Raw genomic sequence first — 17,583 nt, forward strand, 5'->3', positions numbered from 1 at the left:
GCTTAATAGGATTAATAGGATACTCATACCAAGAAGTTGCAACTTCTTTTCCGAAAGCCGATCTCGAAAGAACTCCAAAATTAAGCGTGCTTGGTTTGGAGCAATTTTCGATATGGGTGACCAACCGGAAACTTCTTTCCGGGTGCCGCACGAGTGAGTACAAAGTGCGCAGAAAAAACTTATTGATCTGTTAGGATAGTCTATGTCCTATAAAACTGCCTGATGTAAGCGGGCCTGACCTCGGAGAAGCCGGACGTTACAGTCCCAACTTGCTATAATACTTATTCTTATTAGCAGTAACCAATGAATAATCCTTTTCGGCCAAACTCGTGCCATGGAGTAACTGGGGGGCGTAGTGTGAGTAATTGTTTATGTCACGTAGTAAGACGGAGAAAAGGCAGGGACCGTAGGCCAAAAGCGGGGAACATGCTGTGTTGCTGCGGCTCCACGTAAAAAGAACACGACGACGAGACGTGCGCATCGAGGTTGCCGCGCGCGCGGGGCCATGTCCGTGCCCGTGCCTGCCCAGTGCCCACGCAAGCTCAGGGTTCACCTTTTCGTTTTTCTACCGAATCCCGCCAACTGCCGGAAATGAAATTTTGGTCGAAATTTCGCCGAATTTTGCTAATTCCGAACGGAAAGAGAATTTAAATTCAAAAAATGAAATTTCGGTGAATTCCGACCGAAATTTCAGTGATTTCGACCGAAATTTCGGTGATTTCGACCGGAAAATGATGTTCGTTGTGATTTTCGTACTGTTTCGGAGGTCAAATGAAAAACTTTTGAATACCAACTTTGTTCAGTTTTTCGAGATCTACAACTTTTGTTTCAGGAACTTTTTCATTTGAGCAATGGTTTGAAAGTTATTTAATTATTTCAAAAACTACCAATTAAAAGTCTTGTCATTTCATGTGACAACTTTCATTTTCTCTCTTAGGTCTCAACTAGACTTTTATTATTCTTGTTATTGCGGATATGCCTATTAAATTTCAGGGATATTGGTTGATCCAATTGAAAGTTGTTTTAAATCCAGGACAAAACATGATTTGAATTGGTTATCAATTCATGTGACAGTGTTTGAATTTTTTTTTGATTCAATTTGTATAGAGAATTCCTAAAATGTAATTTGTATAGAGCGAGGAGGGGTCTGGAGAAATGCCAAGCTGCGTCGGATACTAAAAACCTATAAATTCTACCTCATTAGACTACAAATAACCTTGTTTTTCAACTAAAATGCAATTTTAGTTTAGCAAATGATCTTAGATTTGAGTGTGTTCTAGTCCTATTTGCTCAGAAGAACACCTAGTTTTTTATCATATTTTTTTAATTTTTTATAAATATTTTTGAATTTTTAAATTTGAAAACGAAAAATGATGAAAAATACCGGAATTTCTCTTCCCGGTAACTAGCGAAAACGAAAAAACAACGAAATTTCGGCGAAATTCGACCGAAAAGTTAAACCCTGCGCGAGCCGTGGCTCTGCCTTTCCGCCGCAGCCACATACCTCACCACCCACGTGCGGACGTGTCGCCCGTGGGCCCCCTTCGGCGTCCCAGAAATGTGGAGGGAGCCAACGCCCAACAGCGAGGTGCGCCAGGTCAGGGGCGTCCACGTTTCCCACGCATGTGGGCCCACGCCGGGCGGCAGGCAGGGATTTGTGGCGGGCCGACCGGCGAGCTGCCCCTCTCTCCGGCGGCCCCCATCCATCCATCTCAGCGAAGGCAGCCATGCAGTAGCTCCACGAACTCCACCGTCTCCAAAAGTGAGGAGAACCGTGCGATTTGGGTCGAACGGTTCAGGTCGTCTTAATGTTGGGGCGAATGGATACTGGACGTGCTTGTTCCGCCACTTGCGTTGCGTCGTCCCACGCGTCATTCGGACCAATCATTTGCGGGCTTATTTTTCCTTGGCCGGAGCAGAATAACAGGGCCACATTGTGGGCTGAGGCAGAGAATAATATGGGCCGTTCTGTGGGCTAGGCATGAAACACTCCCACTTTAAGTCAGGTTCGAGCTCTAGTATAACCGTCATCCTTGATTCGTTATATACTTATTATATCCTTCGTCAAGGGGTACGCCGTAAGCCCGTTACGGAGGTGAAGCCGTGAAGGAGGACAACCTCAACCAGTGCCGTGCCAAGGGGTATACCATAGCGGAGGTGTAGCACATGAGGCCAATTAGCAGGGGCAGGTCGTAATATTATTATCAATGCCTGCTGCTGCGTGGTCAGATGCCTCTGTTCCGTAGGGCGTGGTACTGTGTGTTTTTATCTTATATTGTGCAAGATAAGTGAGCTTATTAAGGGATTTGGATCGTCGAAAAAGATATACACGAGAGTTTTAAAAGGTGTGAAATGTGTGAAATTTTCTATTATATCTTGGATGAGAAGTACGATAAGTTTATTACTCGCTGGTGCTTTGACACATGATGCACATCATTGTGAAAGAAAATAAAAAGTTACACCGGTTTGTCAACTTTGTTCCTGAAAAAAAAAACTCTAGCGCTAACTCATCCTTTAAAAAAAAAACTAGCAAGAGGTTTATATTAGCGTGACAACAAAAACAAAAGACCTAAGCCAAAAAAGAAAAAAACCGAGAGTAGTGCAGTAATTTATGTACAGAAGATATCAAATATCTATGAATGTTTGCTTGGTTAAACAATAGTACACCCTATTGGAAGGGCATTTTTATTAGTTATAGTTGAATTCCTAAGTACACACCTCCAAACTATGAAGAACTTTTCAAGCTAACCTGATTTGTGGTTAACTATTTTATAATCTTCCCATGAAAGGAAGCGTATTAAGTTGACTATTATTTTTACGTGGCCAGTTCTGTGGTAGTACACAAAAGTTTGCCACTCTTATGTAATACTCCCTCCGTTCCAAATGATAAGTCATTTCTACTTTTTTGGGGAGTCGGTATTTTACATTTAACCAAATTTATTTAATAAAGTACTAACATTAATTATACTAAATAAGTATCACTGGATTCTTCATTAAATATAATTTCATAGTATATCTATTTGGTGCTATAAACCTTTGTAATATTTTCTATAATTTGATCAAACATAAAAAATAGTTTGACTCTCCAAGAAAGTTGGAGTGAATTACAGTTTGAAACGAAGGGGGTAGTTAGCACTCAATCGTTCTAAAATGTAGGTTGTGTTTTGTTTTGTCTTGATCTAAATTTCTACTACAACTTTGGCCAATTTTATAGAAAATACACTAACATCCATGAATATCAAACTAGTTTCATTAAATCTCTATAAAATCTATCTTTTTAGTACATTATAAGATGGTCTTGTAGATGTCAATATATTTTTATATAAACTTAGTTAAAGTTAGAGGATTTTGATTTACTTCAAAACTAAAATAACTTGTATCTTTTAGTGGATGAGTACATGGGATGCACCGCACCCAGTTAAAGTAAAAAAATTTGTTGCATCTGAATCATTTAGAATTTTGGACTATATATGCATACCCATCTAGAGCATGTCCAACAGACTAGGTAAATATAAGCTAATTCTATAAAAATAGAAAAACGTCAAATCCAACGGCCTCTCCAAACCCCTCAACTTGGTATCTCGCTAGCAATCTAGCCCCCTCCACTAGCTTTCTATCTCGAGGCACTACTCTGGCTTAGTATCAGTCTCCTTCTGCATGTCCTCCGCGCCACCCCACATCCCTTCACCACGCGCCGGAGCTCGCCCCTGGGCGCTCCGCCGGGCGCTCCACCGCTCGCGGGAGCTCGTCCGCTGCACGCGGGCGCTCCACCGGGCCCTCCGCCACGAACGGGAGCTCGTCCTAGGGCGCTCCGCCGCGCACGGGAGCTGGTCCGCCGGGCGCTCCGGGGCACGCGGGAGCTCATTCGCTGCCTTCCGCCGAGCTTGCTTGCCCCGGTCCTGAGGACGCCTGAGCAGCAGAGTTCTATGGTGGACGACGGGGAAGGGGCAGCGGGGACGGAAAAAGAAGAGGGTGATAGTCTGTTGGATATTATAGATATTTGGAGAGTGAAGGCTGGCTAAATGGACAACTAAATTACAATATGAAGTACAGAATTTAACTATTTTTTTGAAGATGGTCTAACCAAATATTGGTCATTCTAATAAAAGCAACTTAATTATGTATGTTGCTGCATGCACGCCAAAAATAGCACACCCCATCATTTGGCTCTAGCTTTCTCTGCAGTCAACCCAAGCATCAGGATTCAGGAGTAGCATCTGCACCGATTCTTCAGTGCTTTGACATAACCTTGTGCTGGGTGTTGCTGCTCCCGTTCTTTACTCACTTCAATTAAGAGTCTCAGTTTCGAAACAACTGGCTCTGTTGGTGCCCAAAGGCCAAAACATCCACGAAAACAGAGGAGAGGAGCGCGATTTTTTTCTAATAATCAGATCGGCCGTCAGACAACGACTGATGGCAAAGATGCAGATCGCGGATCCATGGACCGCGTCCACGAAATGATGGTAGCACATACAGACAGGCAACGGCAACCGCGGGAGCCAACCCGATCACGTTGCTCCCGCGGCTAGACTAGCCCCACGACCTCCCCGCCTCGACCATTCCCGTGGACTCCCGGCTTGCCTCGCCTCCCTGCTGTGTGCTGCCTCGCTCCAGCATTCCCTGCGGTCGCCGGAGCGAGCAGAGCAGCCGGAGGGCACGTCGGATCCGCCGCCGCCAAGATGAACGACGCCGATGTCTCCAAGCAGATCCAGCAGATGGTGCGGTTCATCCACCAGGAGGCCGAGGAGAAGGCCAGCGAGATCTCCGTCTCCGCCGAGGAGGTGAGCTTCCACCCCCCTCGCTTCCCCTGCCCCCTCGGAGCTTCTAGAAGCTTCCCGATGCGCGCCTCTGTGCTTTTAGCCGCCCGATCTGGTCGGCGCGCTCCGTGATCCCTAAGCATCTGGGAGACTGGGAGCGGCCGCCTTGCTTCGTAACGGTTCCGTTGTTTTATTCGGCTTGTTTTTTAGAGCGAGATCTGTGGTAGTCGAAGCGACGAAGATCCCCCAGTTTCCTGGTGGATCGTGGTGCGTTTTGGATTTGGGTTACGTTGCTTTAAAGGTGAGCTCGTGCAGATCACGGTCGACGAACATTGGGGAAACTTCTAGTCGTGGAGGTTTTGTGCTTCCCAGCTTTGATTCGGTGCTTGGAAGTGTGCTCAGCGGTCAATTCATGACATTCTCTTTCTGCTGACTTCAATTCGAGGGCTACGGTATGACTGTAGCCATATTGCAATGCGGGTGCACGAGCCTTCTAGCTCAGAGGTGATTCACAGGCTTCTAGATGGTTCTAGAAGCAAAATTGGAGCTTAAGCTGAGTCGCACCATTTGTCTTCTAGAATAATTCTATGAATTAGGCTTTGAAGGGAATGCCTTTGTCGAAGCTCCATTTATCTTCTGGCTTGGTTCTAGGAGTTAGGCTTCAAACAACACAACTTCTGTATATTGAGTACCTAATTACCTATGCCATAAACCTTGTATTTAGGTGTCCTTTTGGTTTCTAGCTGTGAAACGAAATGGACATTTAGGCACATTGTACCTGGAAGATGGGTTCTGGTAGATACTAATTTTGTTGCTAACTAGATGCATTGCTACTTTAATAGGTTTAATTGTTGCAGGGTTTCTACGTGTTGTGCACTTTTTTGTGTAATCATGTTTGTCTTTGCTTCCGACTTGTGAACAAAGAGGCATGTTGGTTGAATTCAATGTATGCAATCATGTGTTTATATGATCAATTCACCGTTTGTCCTACAGTGTAGTAAAATATATGAACCATTGACCCAACCTGCAATGTAAGAATGGTTCTAAGCAGCATCAAATATGTTATTATTAGAACCTAGAATCCGTTCTGTTAAACTTTCAAAAGCTTGACCTATATGAAAATCACATTACTAGGTCTATTCTGTAAAAGTACATTTTATCGGTATAGATTGGCATTACAAAGTAGCTGCACAGTATAATCATGAAGATTTTAAAGTCAACAGCATAAAAACGGTTATTTCACGTGCTATATTTGGGTAGAGTCGGTAGGAGCACTGTGCTCTCTGGAATCTGGATATACATGCGCTGAGGCAATGTTTGACTTCGTGAAGCAGCAGTCATGTTGATGTGTTTGAGTCATGCATTGAGTGGTTCACACTTACACACAGTTATTCTCTTTGCAATTTTCATCTCATTTTTAGAGATGTTAACGCATTTGTGTGAAAATTGAATACAAGTTAATTACAATCTTCATCGTACTAAGTAAAGTGTGACATAGATTCAGGTTTATCATCAAAATAGCAGTATCCTGTGCATCCAAATTTATCTTGAATCTGGTAAATGTAGTGTTTGAACTTTGTTTAAACATATTTCTTGAAAATCAATTCTGTTTCATGCAAATGTATGAGAAGTCAATATTCAATTTGGAACACTTGATTAATATTTGAAGAGCGCACAAAGATTCATGTTTCTAGCTTGAGATTGATGGATTGTAATGTGATCTGTACAAGCTTTGGATTTAGCACAATTTTTGTGATTTACGCTTCTTTCTGTGCACATGCTTATTTATTGCCTCCTTTCTCTTTGTCTGATTTTGTATTTGGTTTCAACACTGTATTCATATTTGAAGAGCATACACAGAGCCTTGTTTGTATCTAGCTCAAGATAGAAGATTCAAATATGATTTGATCAAATATTTGATTAGGAAGATGAGTACAGACCTCTTATGCACTTGCTTATTAATGTCCTTTTTTAGATGCGTCCTCAATTTTCTGTGCTCTGGTAGAAGTTGGCTAGGCATTTCAATTTGTAGATCAGCATGTTTAACTTATTTGTTCAAAAACTCGACAGGAATTCAACATCGAGAAGTTGCAGCTTGTTGAAGCTGAGAAAAAGAAGATCAGGCAAGAGTATGAGCGTAAAGAGAAGCAGGTTGAAGTACGTAAGAAAATGTAAGACTACAATTCTCTGAACTCAATTCTCCTCTTAAATAAACAGTGGTCGCTACAGAATATGATGCCATGAAATGCATTCCATGTGGAGAAATGTGTCATGCTACACCAACGTCACAATATGTCATTGAGCTGTACTTCACACCAGAGCAGCATTGGATTATTGCTAAAACGAAATGTAACAAAAAGTAGCTGCAGATTTCTGCAACTTTACAAGGGGTGGTCAAAAATAAACTGAAACCAGATACTGAAGCTGAACCAAGCCAATATAACCAATTTTCTTTGCTTTTGGATTTTTGGTATTTGGTTCAGTTGTTATTTTTTGTCTGTTGACCAGTTCTGTACTCTCTACAACCGATCCCACTGAACTAACCGATCTATAATTCTAGATGACTCACACAACAACCAGGTCACCACCACCTGGCCTTCAGTTCAAGGCCCAAATCTCATTTATTGCCACCTGTCATCATTGCCTGATGGCCCGTGCCCCTGTTTCTTTCCTGTAGCATCTTCTCTTGTTTCTTTCTTCTTGCACCTCTGTTTCTTGCTCAATAGCAAAGGAAAGCAGTGCCATGGAGATGGCATCCACAAATCCAGTAGTAGGCAAAATCGATCCTAACCTTCTCTCTCTCTCTCTCTCTCTCTCTCTCTCTCCATCTTGCTGTACCTTTGCTTCTTTCTTGTACGCCCCTTGGTCCAACATGCCTCACAAAAAACTGAGGATAGGGAATGGGGATCTTGAAGGAGGTGCTGCTGGGGTAAGCCAGGTTCAGATATAGTGGAGGTGGATTGTGTGGTATACGATTTGGGTGAAGCATCTGTGTCGAATCTACTTATTTTGTTTTGCAGTGAAAAATTAGGTGAACCGAGAAACTGAATGAAGATATTTCAGAAAACAAAATTTCTGTTATTTGTACGTATTGCAAATGTAAAGAACTCAACTTCCGAAAAGACAAGAAAACTGAACCGTCCAAAAAACCGAATGGCCGCCCCTACTTTACAGTTATGTGGGCAGTCATTGTGTGTTCACTGCATGCAAATTAAGCCCATCCATAACAACCATGCCTTCGAAATATCAGTGGCCTTTTACAATTTTAAATATTGATAGTCAAAGGCAAATAGGTTTGACGTAGGACAAGCCTAGATGGACTTATGTTTTTGATTGGAGGAAGCAGTTAAGCTGCCTGAGTATTTTATTATGGAATGTTGTAAGTGTTACTAGGTGTCATACGGTGAGGAGGCAGGATCTCGATGACAAAGAAGTTGAATAAAAAAAGAGAATATGCTATGGATGAAAGACAGCTCTCCTAAAGCGCTGTAACCTGTAAAACATGCACAATATGTCACAGGAAGCTGAGTATGTCTTAAGGGAAAAAGGGGGGACTTCTGCTCAGTAAATATAACATGAAAGTGACAGAATATTGACTTATAATGGCATCTTGGTTTACATGTAAGATGAGCGGGAGAATGGAATCATGTTAGGAGTTTACTTTTCAGGAATACATGTGCATCTAGGGTTTATCAATCTGTGGCATGCTTGCATTGTAATGAAATATACCACTACAATTTTTGAAGTAGAAAACATGCCATAATGATTTGCTTTATTTTAGACATGCCTCTATCTCATTTTGCATCAATATTTATGAACTTCTCAAACCTGTTACCTGACAAGGTTCTTTTTGCTCCTTATCAGTGAGTACTCTATGCAGTTGAACGCTTCTCGCATCAAAGTTCTTCAAGCTCAGGATGATCTAGTTAACAAAATGAAAGAGGATGCCGTGAAGGAACTCCTTCGTGTCAGCGACAACCACCATGAATACAGGAACCTTTTGAAAGATCTAATCGTTCAGGTTTGGACGATTACAGCATCAACTATTCTATCTCCTTTTTTTGTCTTTTCAGAAGGCAATATCTAAAGTTAGTAAACAAATTGGCATTTATTGCTCTAATCTTAAATCGCAACAAAGGCGTACTGGATCACTTTATGCTGTTTGTCATTTTTTTCTTATAGACTTGGTTGTTCTGAATTGATTCAAATGTTCAATAGGGCCAAATATGCTTGTGCCATTTCAGGACTTCTGTGTGTTGCTTCACATTATTGTCAAACATAATTTGTTGTTCTGTTTGATCAAATACAGGGCTTGCTCCGGTTGAAAGAGCCAGCCGTACTGCTCCGTTGCCGTAAAGAGGACCACCATCATGTGGAATCTGTACTGCATTCAGCAAAGCATGAGTATGCATCAAAAGCAGATGTCCATCAACCAGAGATAATTGTTGACCATGATGTGTACCTGCCACCTGCCCCAAGCCATCATGATGCTCATGGCCAGTTTTGGTAATGTTTGCTGTGCCACAAGTTATTTGTTTAGAGACTCGAGTACTATTTGATTGCTCCTGGATGCCTATACCTGCTGCGGGATGCAAGTGGGTACCCATTAGTGTTTTTGGGTTTCTCATTTTAGTTCATTTTCTCTCCCAAACTACCAAACTAATTACGTAGCATGCCATTCTAGTTCATTTTATCAAGTTTTGGGTCGACCCAATGACCCAAAAAAGGTGGGACTTGCAACCCTACTGCTGCCTGTTGACATGCTATAACATGTATTTTGCATATTAGTTTGTGGCAGAATCAGCAAATAATTTTACATCTAGCTTTGAATTGACATAAAACTAAGCTTGAATATGATTGTTGCTAGGCTGTTGGCTTTTGGTACTGTGATCTCTCCAATCTGCCATGGTATTGCAGGAGACAATGTGTCTTGCTCTTGCACTTAGACACACCTATCTTGGCGAAATAATTCAACATGAAGAAAAACGTAAATTTCCCTGCCCAGTGACATGAGCACAACGGGTCTTTTGTTGCATACAAACAATCCATCTTATATGTGCTTAAAGATACATCTATGACAGTTGCTCATAGATCTATTCTATAACATTATAGCTGCCCAGTAACATGATCTATGTACCTTATGAGATATGAATTGCAGTTGTAATTCTGATTACATATGGTCTGTTTCCAATAGTTTGTGGATGGCCGTCACTCCATTGTCTTATTCTAAAAGTATTCTGTTTTTTCAGCTCTGGAGGTGTTGTCCTGGCTTCTCGAGATGGAAAGATTGTGTTCGAGAGTACACTTGATGCAAGGCTGGAAGTTGTTTTCCGCAAGAAATTGCCAGAGGTACCTTTTGACTTTGGCCATCTCATTTTATCATGTGACAGCAGAACTTTTGAGTTCAGTTCATGCGCAGTGGTCTTTTTAAAAAAAAACCTAATAAGTTTTCAACTTTATGCATTATTCATCACTGGGCTTGTCTCATTTCTGTGAGCATTTTGAGTATAGGGATTTCAGTTTTGTTATTATTGCGAACTGCATGGTTTTTCATTTTTCATTATCAGCTTGTATGAACACCTGGTAGCAGGACCTTGTCACTTAGTTATGGTAAAACAGATAACTCGATCGCCCCTGTCCTTGCAGATCCGGAAGCTTCTTTTTAGCAAGAATGCAGTCTAATAGACGTTCCTACGAGGGTACAGCTGCTTCTATGTAATGGCTGCTGCCCTGCAGCCTTAAGCGACTCCACCTGTTTTTGGCAAATTGATTGTTTAAAGTATTCATCCCCTATGTACAAACTACCTATTTGTTCATTATTATCGCCGAGCACCGACTGTTTGCACTATGTTTGCTCCGAGGAATAAGGATAAAGCACCGCCAGACTTTCCACTGCGAAGCTGAATAAATATTGTAAATCATTTGCTGTGCTAAACTGTCTGTTTTGGGCCTGTCGAGCTGTATATTCAGTTCTTGTCGGATTGGATTCCTTTGGAAAAAGTTCGTGTGTGCAAGTTGTCAGTGCACCTGCTGTTGTGTTTCTTCTCGTTTATTACTGGGCGCTTTCGAGCACACCGTTCTGAGCATAGTTTGTGCCCGTAGAGGCTTTGCTGCCTACCTTAGCTGCATGTGCTGGTATGTGCGTATCGAAGAGAAGTAAAAAACTGGATTGAAGCCTATCGAGTACCGACCTCTGTGGACAGCGGTGACGGCTTACCTGACGCCGAGGTTGGGCACGGAAGCCATGCGGTGGCTGTTGAAGTTCAGGGCAGCTGCACTGATGGCGAGGAATTGTGTAGAAGCTTATCAAAGTACTAGCGGTTTGCGAATCCAGTAGGCGTAGCCGCATAGTTAGTCTCCGGGCCTCCAACTGAGTGTCGTCTGCACTGAACGTTGCTTGTCAGTGCTCAACATGTGTGCACCTGAATGCTATCTTCAAAAAATGAGCTCTGCTTGAACGCATTTCCAACGCCGAATTGCTTTGCACCTGTGTTCAGATAATTCCTCTCTGTTTTAAGCTACTACTAGGATATATACCCGGATGGTAGTTTCCTGCATTTTCTGACTTCTGAGGCGGGTTTCAGAACTCGGAGGCGGCAGTGTGCGACGCGCGGGGTGCGTTTTCAGTCGACAGTTTTTCCTCTCCGCGCTGCAAGCTCAAGTGGGCGACTATTCTGAACTCCGAACAGCTCTCAGTTTGATGCAGATTGCGCTTGACCATCTGCCTGAAGACGAAAGATACCGCTGGAGATTTGCTGCGCTGGCTGACTGTGTGTGCACATGCGAGTCACTTGACAGGCTCATCAGCTCGGCCAAGGTGGAGAAGTTTTTTTTTTACTTTTTTTTTTCCGAACGAACAGACAACGGTCACTTTTCTTTTCCACACCCAACGTCCATACCTACCTCGAACTGTTGGTCAAATGGTTGGAAGTGAAGCGCATGGGGGGCCTGCAGTCACCAAAGCTAAAGCTGCCCTCAGCGCCGCCATCGCCTTTAAACTAAGCTTTCAGCAGGATGGTACTAGCACAGGCTCTAATGGTACCGCAGGCAAAGTACACATACTAATACTGGCGTAGCAGCAGCGAAGCAAGGCAAAGGCTTGTGCGGTGCACGTGACGGTGCCCCATCACACAGGGGGAGAGAAATTCGGCTAACGTGGACGCGCATCTTGGCTGGCTGGGCGACGAATGGATGTGATTATGCGTGTCCCAGGGCTGCCGCCCATGCAGTACAGCTTGGAAGAACACAAAAACAAGTGCGGCGAGCGAGCGAATCTGGCTGCCCACCATGCATTCTCGTGCTTGCAAGCGAGCCATGTCACCGCCCAGAGTTTTTTAAGCCGCCAACGCCAAGCTTTACTAACTCTAGCTGATCCGCATCGGTGTTGGCTCCTTGAGACAAGTTCGCAGGAGGAAGACAGCCGCATTAGCATGCGATCCACACGTTTAATCTAGGGTTAGAGCACAGTAAACCACCTCACAACTTCGTTCTCCTCGGGAGAGAGCACATGGAGCGGCAGCGCAGGAGTGAGTGGAGGTTCCCGACGAGAGGAGAGAGAGAGAGGTAGAGGTCGAAGGGGCATCGATGGACGACGAGCAGGGCGGAACAGGGAAGCATGGGGAGGAGTAAACAAGGAGGGGGCAGCATAGGAAAAGACCACCGGACGCCCTCGTGAAGCCCAGCTTTTTGTGCCGCGTCCGGCCGCGGCGTCCGCCAGCGCGCCAGCCAGATTCTCCTCCTCCCCACCTCCCGCCCTGGCCGCTGCTGGCCTCTGGGCGCTCTGCGCGCGGCGGCCGTCGGGATCGGCGCGGCAACGGCCGCGCCCGGCACGTGTTACAAAACCGGCCGTGCACCAGCCGATCCTCGGCAGTTGTCAACCCCCGCGCGCGTGCTGGATCCCGTCCTTTTTACCAGCAGCCCCCACGATCCTCTCGTTAGGGTTTTCGCCTCGCTCCAGCGGCCCGGAGAGCTAGCGCCAAGCAACTGGTTGTGGGCGGCTGCTAGGGTCGACGTCGCCTCGTCGGCAGACTCGGCACCATATGGCAGTTTTTGTGATTATTTTGGAAAACAGTTCTACCGTCAACTTTAGTTATTGTTTTTATAAAAAAAAAAGTAGTTCCAGGCACGCGTTTGTGTCCGAACAAGTCTAGCAATGAAACCGCGTATGATTTCTCAAAAAAATCCGCCCAAGTTATCTCGTATTTCTCTACTGCGTCAGCATATGACAAATCTAACTTCAGCATTATGCGATAATGTATGTTGATTTCTCAAACCTAGCTAGTTGGTCCAACTGTCGTAGTACGCTTGAGCTCTTTAGTCTATGTGTGTGCGGCCTAAAGTGTGATAATGGAGTATGATTTTCAACTTTCAAGCAAATTTGAAGTCTACAGCAGTGGATGATTAACGTATTAATCTGTCTACATTAACTTTCTTATTAGGAAATAATGTGCATTATCAATGGGCATGGCTTCTTAAAAATGATTATATATACGTACACAAGGATTGTTGTACTCATTTATATACGGTCTCTTTGTACATTAGCACATGACGAGGCTGACATTCGTATTACCCAATGCCGTAGTAGTATCAAACTTTATCCATGCATACCCTGAAAGCATTTTTACATGATGAAGAAAAATATAATCAAACTGCATTTTCTAAGGTTGGATTATGTATATTTTCACTTCGTTGTTTGCATGCAATCTGCACATAATATGGTCATCTCTTTACTTTGTCGAGTTCACATTTTAGTTCTTATATACTTTGTCGAGTTCACTTTTTAGTTCTTATAGCGGCACATTTTAGTAATAATGTTTTGAGGCAGTGTATAGTTCTTGTCACTCCTTTGAGAATCATTTGACAAAGTGATACATTAAAAGTAACAATTTCAAACAGATGACAATTAGCAAAGTTGATATGTCTTCCGATTTATTGGACTAGCTTAGTAATAAGCTTTTATTAATGGTCAAATCCTGTTCTTTCAATATTGTTCAAAGCTTTCCCAGAACTATTAAGGGTCATACAATAAATGCAACCTAAGTGAAAATTACATACTTTATAGTTTATACCATAAAATCTGATTTCTATACACGTGGTCGGTTTATTTCGTGTATATCTTCACTATATATGTTTGTATGACCTCTCTCAACCTTATTAGAGGCAGAGCTCTTGTTTTATTTGCAAATTTGATTGCTCATCATGCATGTACACAGAGGTGAACGTTAACTAATTTTCGAGGATAGATCGAATAATAGTGTCCACACAAACCTCACAGATAGCCTATAGCAGCATTGTCAGGCCCTGTTTAGTTTCCTTAGGCTGTAAACGCAAAAAAATTTTGCGTGTGAATCTTGCTAATTTGAAGTACTAAATGAAGTCTATTTACAAAACTTTTTGCATGGTTGGTTTGTAAATCGCGAGATGAATCTAATGATGCTAATTAATCCATGATTAAGCAATAATTAGCGGATGGTTATTGTATCATCACTGTTGCAAATCATGGATTAAGTAGGCTCATTAGATTCGTCTCGCGATTTACAGTCCAACCATGCAAAAAGTTTTGTAAATAGACTTCATTTAATACTTCAAATTAGTAAGATTCCTTTATACTTTTTTTTGTGTTTACGGTTTTTTTGTGTTTACGGGGTGAAAACTAAACTGGGACTCAGTACCAAATTTACATACAGCACGTTATGCTCGACAAGGACAAGAGCAACGAGAAAATGCTGACGGACTAATTTGCCCGCGCAATAATGTTACTCGATCTCTGAATGAAAATAATTAAACACTGGTGACAACCGTAAAAGTGAGCTGTTAATCGAGCATGAGACTGAGCTCATGTCAAATCAAGGGGCTGATTCTATGAAGCAACATGCTCGACAGACCGTACAGGCTCTTCTGAAGCAAGTACTACTGTACATGTACCTTCAGTTGGTACTCCAACGCAACAAGACCTGTAAAAACCACTTGGGGGTGTGTTTAGATCTCACGAAAACTCTAATATCCAAACTTTCCGCCACATCAAAATCATATCGAAACATTAAATATAGCAAATAACTCATACATGGAGTACTAAATATAGATAAATAAAAAAACTAATTGCATATTTTTGATATACGTTGCGAGACGAATCTTTTGAGCCTAGTTAGGTCATAGTAGGACAATATTTACTACAAACAAACAAAAAGTGATACAGTGCGCTACAGTGTCCGGTGTGACTTTTCCCATTTTTTTTCCCTCCATCTAAACACAGCCTTGTGTGCGGAGCGGTACAAGAAAGCAGCAACTACACACTCGGTGTGGGTGTGTTTAGTTCGCGAAAAGTTAGCGAAAAAGTTGCTGTAGCATGTTTCGGTTTTATTTGGCAACTATTGTCCAACCATGAAGTAATTAGTCTCAAAAAATTCGTCTCGTCATTTACAACCAAACTGTGCAATTAGTTATATTTTTTAATTATATTTAATACTTCATATATGTATCGTAAAATTTGATGTGACGTGCGTCAGTAAAATTTTTTAGAAATTTTTCGCACAACTAAACACAGCCACTGTTTGGAGAGGACGACTATTGAGCAATGGGTGCAAGCAAAGCAACATGGCAAGACTGTTTGATGTCCTTTATGTCATGTCGACACATCAGCGACGAGGTGACAATGCAATGCAAGCACACTCCCGCAAGTCCCAATATAAATAGGGGTGAGCACATTCCGCTGATTTAATAATATCCTTTTCTTACTCTGGACGACAAGAATGATCCTTAAGTAAATCAAGTCGAATGGTTAACGATAATGCTGGTAGCATTAATGAAGGTCTATATATATAAAAAAATCATCCCTTTTATCTGAACTATAAGCAAGTTAGAATAATATATAAGTTAAATTTTAACCAACAAATTCATATATATATATATAGGGAAATTCTATTCTATACTCGTTTGTAGCTACTCCCACATATGTATCTCATCATATATTACGTATCTGATCCAACGAAGAGTATGTACATAGAGTATGTGATCATACTTGAACGTCTGTGATGGTATATACATTAGGTATGTAACCATACATAAAGTATGTGGACACACTTATTTTATATACTAATAATAAGGTATAATCATATATATTTAAAAAATAGGAATGTTTTTGAAAATTTTCATGTATATACCTTTGAAGTATATTAGAATAAGTATATGAACATACTCAAAGTGATAAATAAGTATGAGAACATACATACAGTGGTATACTGATGGTGAGAGTAACTACACGCGAGTATAGAAAAAACTCGTTATATATATATTTGAAATAAATAATAATAATTTGAAGTCATCAAAAATACTTTTTCAGGCTGAATTTAGTAATCAATCTTACAATCAGTCAATCTAACTAATTCTTTATAACTTATAAGTTGTTCAAAGTTTTTAAAAATGGAGTAGCAGAACCCCTAAGACAATTGGTATTTTTCAACTTGAGGAGGTAATTAAACAAGATATACTATTATGAAGGGAAGTAAAATAAATACAATCAATTTCCAATGGTTGGGAGTAAAATGGATGGCTCACGTCGCTCGATCGGACGGCTGATATGTGAGGAGGTACCTAGAGGTACCCAAAAGAGAGGTACCTAGTATGCACCTGGCGCATACTAAATGGTGGGCCAGTATGCACCAGGTACCTCCTTTTCTTGTGGGGCCCGTGCGAAAAATAAAAAGAGAGGTAATTGTCATTCCGGGATTAATTTTTTGTATCAGGGGTAAAGTAGCCAATCTATATTGACTGGGATAATGTTTTGGTAGTATAGTTTCGATTGAATGTTTGATCTAATATAGTTCGAGCCCACTAAGGTTGATCCCTAGGCCGGCCCTAGGGTTTTGGCTATTGATCCATAGGTCGGCCCTAGGGTTCGTGGCGGACCTAGGGTTCCTGCCATCGAAGGGGGGGCGTCCGGTGAGGGAGGTTGCGGTCATGGCATCGTCAAGCTCGCGCTCGTCACGGTGGTCCACGTCATCGTCCAGAGTAAGAGGAGGCGGGGCAGGGAGAGGTTCACGGCGTCGGTGCCGTACCAAGTAGGTCCGTATGACTACTCCCCGGTGGTGAAGTGCCCCTGCAATAGGAAGGCACCGTGCTGGACATCATGGAGCGACTACAACCCCGGACAGAGGTACTACAGATGTCCTTCAGGATTGGTAAGCCTTTCTTTTTGTTTTTCCCTTGGTTTTGATCTGATTTTCTGATTTGCTGTGCAATTTGAGTGTAGAAGCCCGGGGATTGCGGCTATTATGCTGGGGCGGAGCCAGAAATTTATTTTTTCATTATTAAGGGGGGCCAACCATGCTAATTTATATAAAAATTTAATAAAAATTCAAATGTTCAATGTAAATTTGGGAACCACAGGGGGGTCAGGCCCCTGCCCGCCCCCTGTCTCCGCGCCTGCTATTATGTGTGGATTGATCGTCAGGCCACCAGTATGAGCGGATTTTGTTGAGTGATCTTCGTGATGCTGTTTGGCGGTTGAGGAAGGAGAAAGCAGAGGAGGAGGAGCAGGTTCAGAGGGTTCATGAGGAAAATGGAGAGCTTAGGCAGATGATAGTGCAACTAGAAAAGGAGAAGGATGAATTGAAGAACAAGATGGAAGTAAAGGAGCAACTGGAGTTCAAGGAGAACAACTACTTCAGTTGGTTTAGTAGGTGCATTGTAGTTTTTGCTTTGTTAGGACTATTGTTTGTTCTGATGTATTCGACAATGTGACTTGTTCTGTTAGAGCATGGGGTTTTGTGGTTCTTTTGTGTTATTGTCAGATCTTTTGGTGTAACTGTTGGCTCAGCTTGCAGCTATT

General features: G+C 42.4%; 1 protein-coding gene across 1 annotated transcript; it reads left to right on the forward strand.

Annotated features, from left to right (window-relative positions):
* The first annotated feature begins 4,491 nt into the window (after positions 1-4,491).
* LOC120710055 (V-type proton ATPase subunit E-like) lies at positions 4,492-10,778 on the forward strand. The gene is made up of 6 exons (XM_039995697.1): positions 4,492-4,781; positions 6,828-6,928; positions 8,622-8,778; positions 9,067-9,263; positions 10,007-10,106; positions 10,404-10,778. Exons 1-6 carry the CDS (start codon positions 4,680-4,682, stop codon positions 10,437-10,439), a joined length of 693 nt encoding a protein of 230 aa, XP_039851631.1. The 5' UTR covers positions 4,492-4,679; the 3' UTR covers positions 10,440-10,778.
* Positions 10,779-17,583: the final 6,805 nt, after the last annotated feature.

Source organism: Panicum virgatum, chromosome 5K (genome assembly GCF_016808335.1).
Source record: "Panicum virgatum strain AP13 chromosome 5K, P.virgatum_v5, whole genome shotgun sequence".
Taxonomy (NCBI): domain Eukaryota; kingdom Viridiplantae; phylum Streptophyta; class Magnoliopsida; order Poales; family Poaceae; genus Panicum; species Panicum virgatum.

Coding starts and splice junctions, on each gene's coding strand:
- LOC120710055 (XM_039995697.1), top strand. CDS start 4,680: ATGAACGACGCCGATGTCTCCAAGCAGATCCAGCAGATGGTGCGGTTC. Junction 4,782..6,827: donor TCTCCGTCTCCGCCGAGGAG/GTGAGCTTCCAC, acceptor AAAACTCGACAG/GAATTCAACATCGAGAAGTT. Junction 9,264..10,006: donor GATGCTCATGGCCAGTTTTG/GTAATGTTTGCT, acceptor CTGTTTTTTCAG/CTCTGGAGGTGTTGTCCTGG.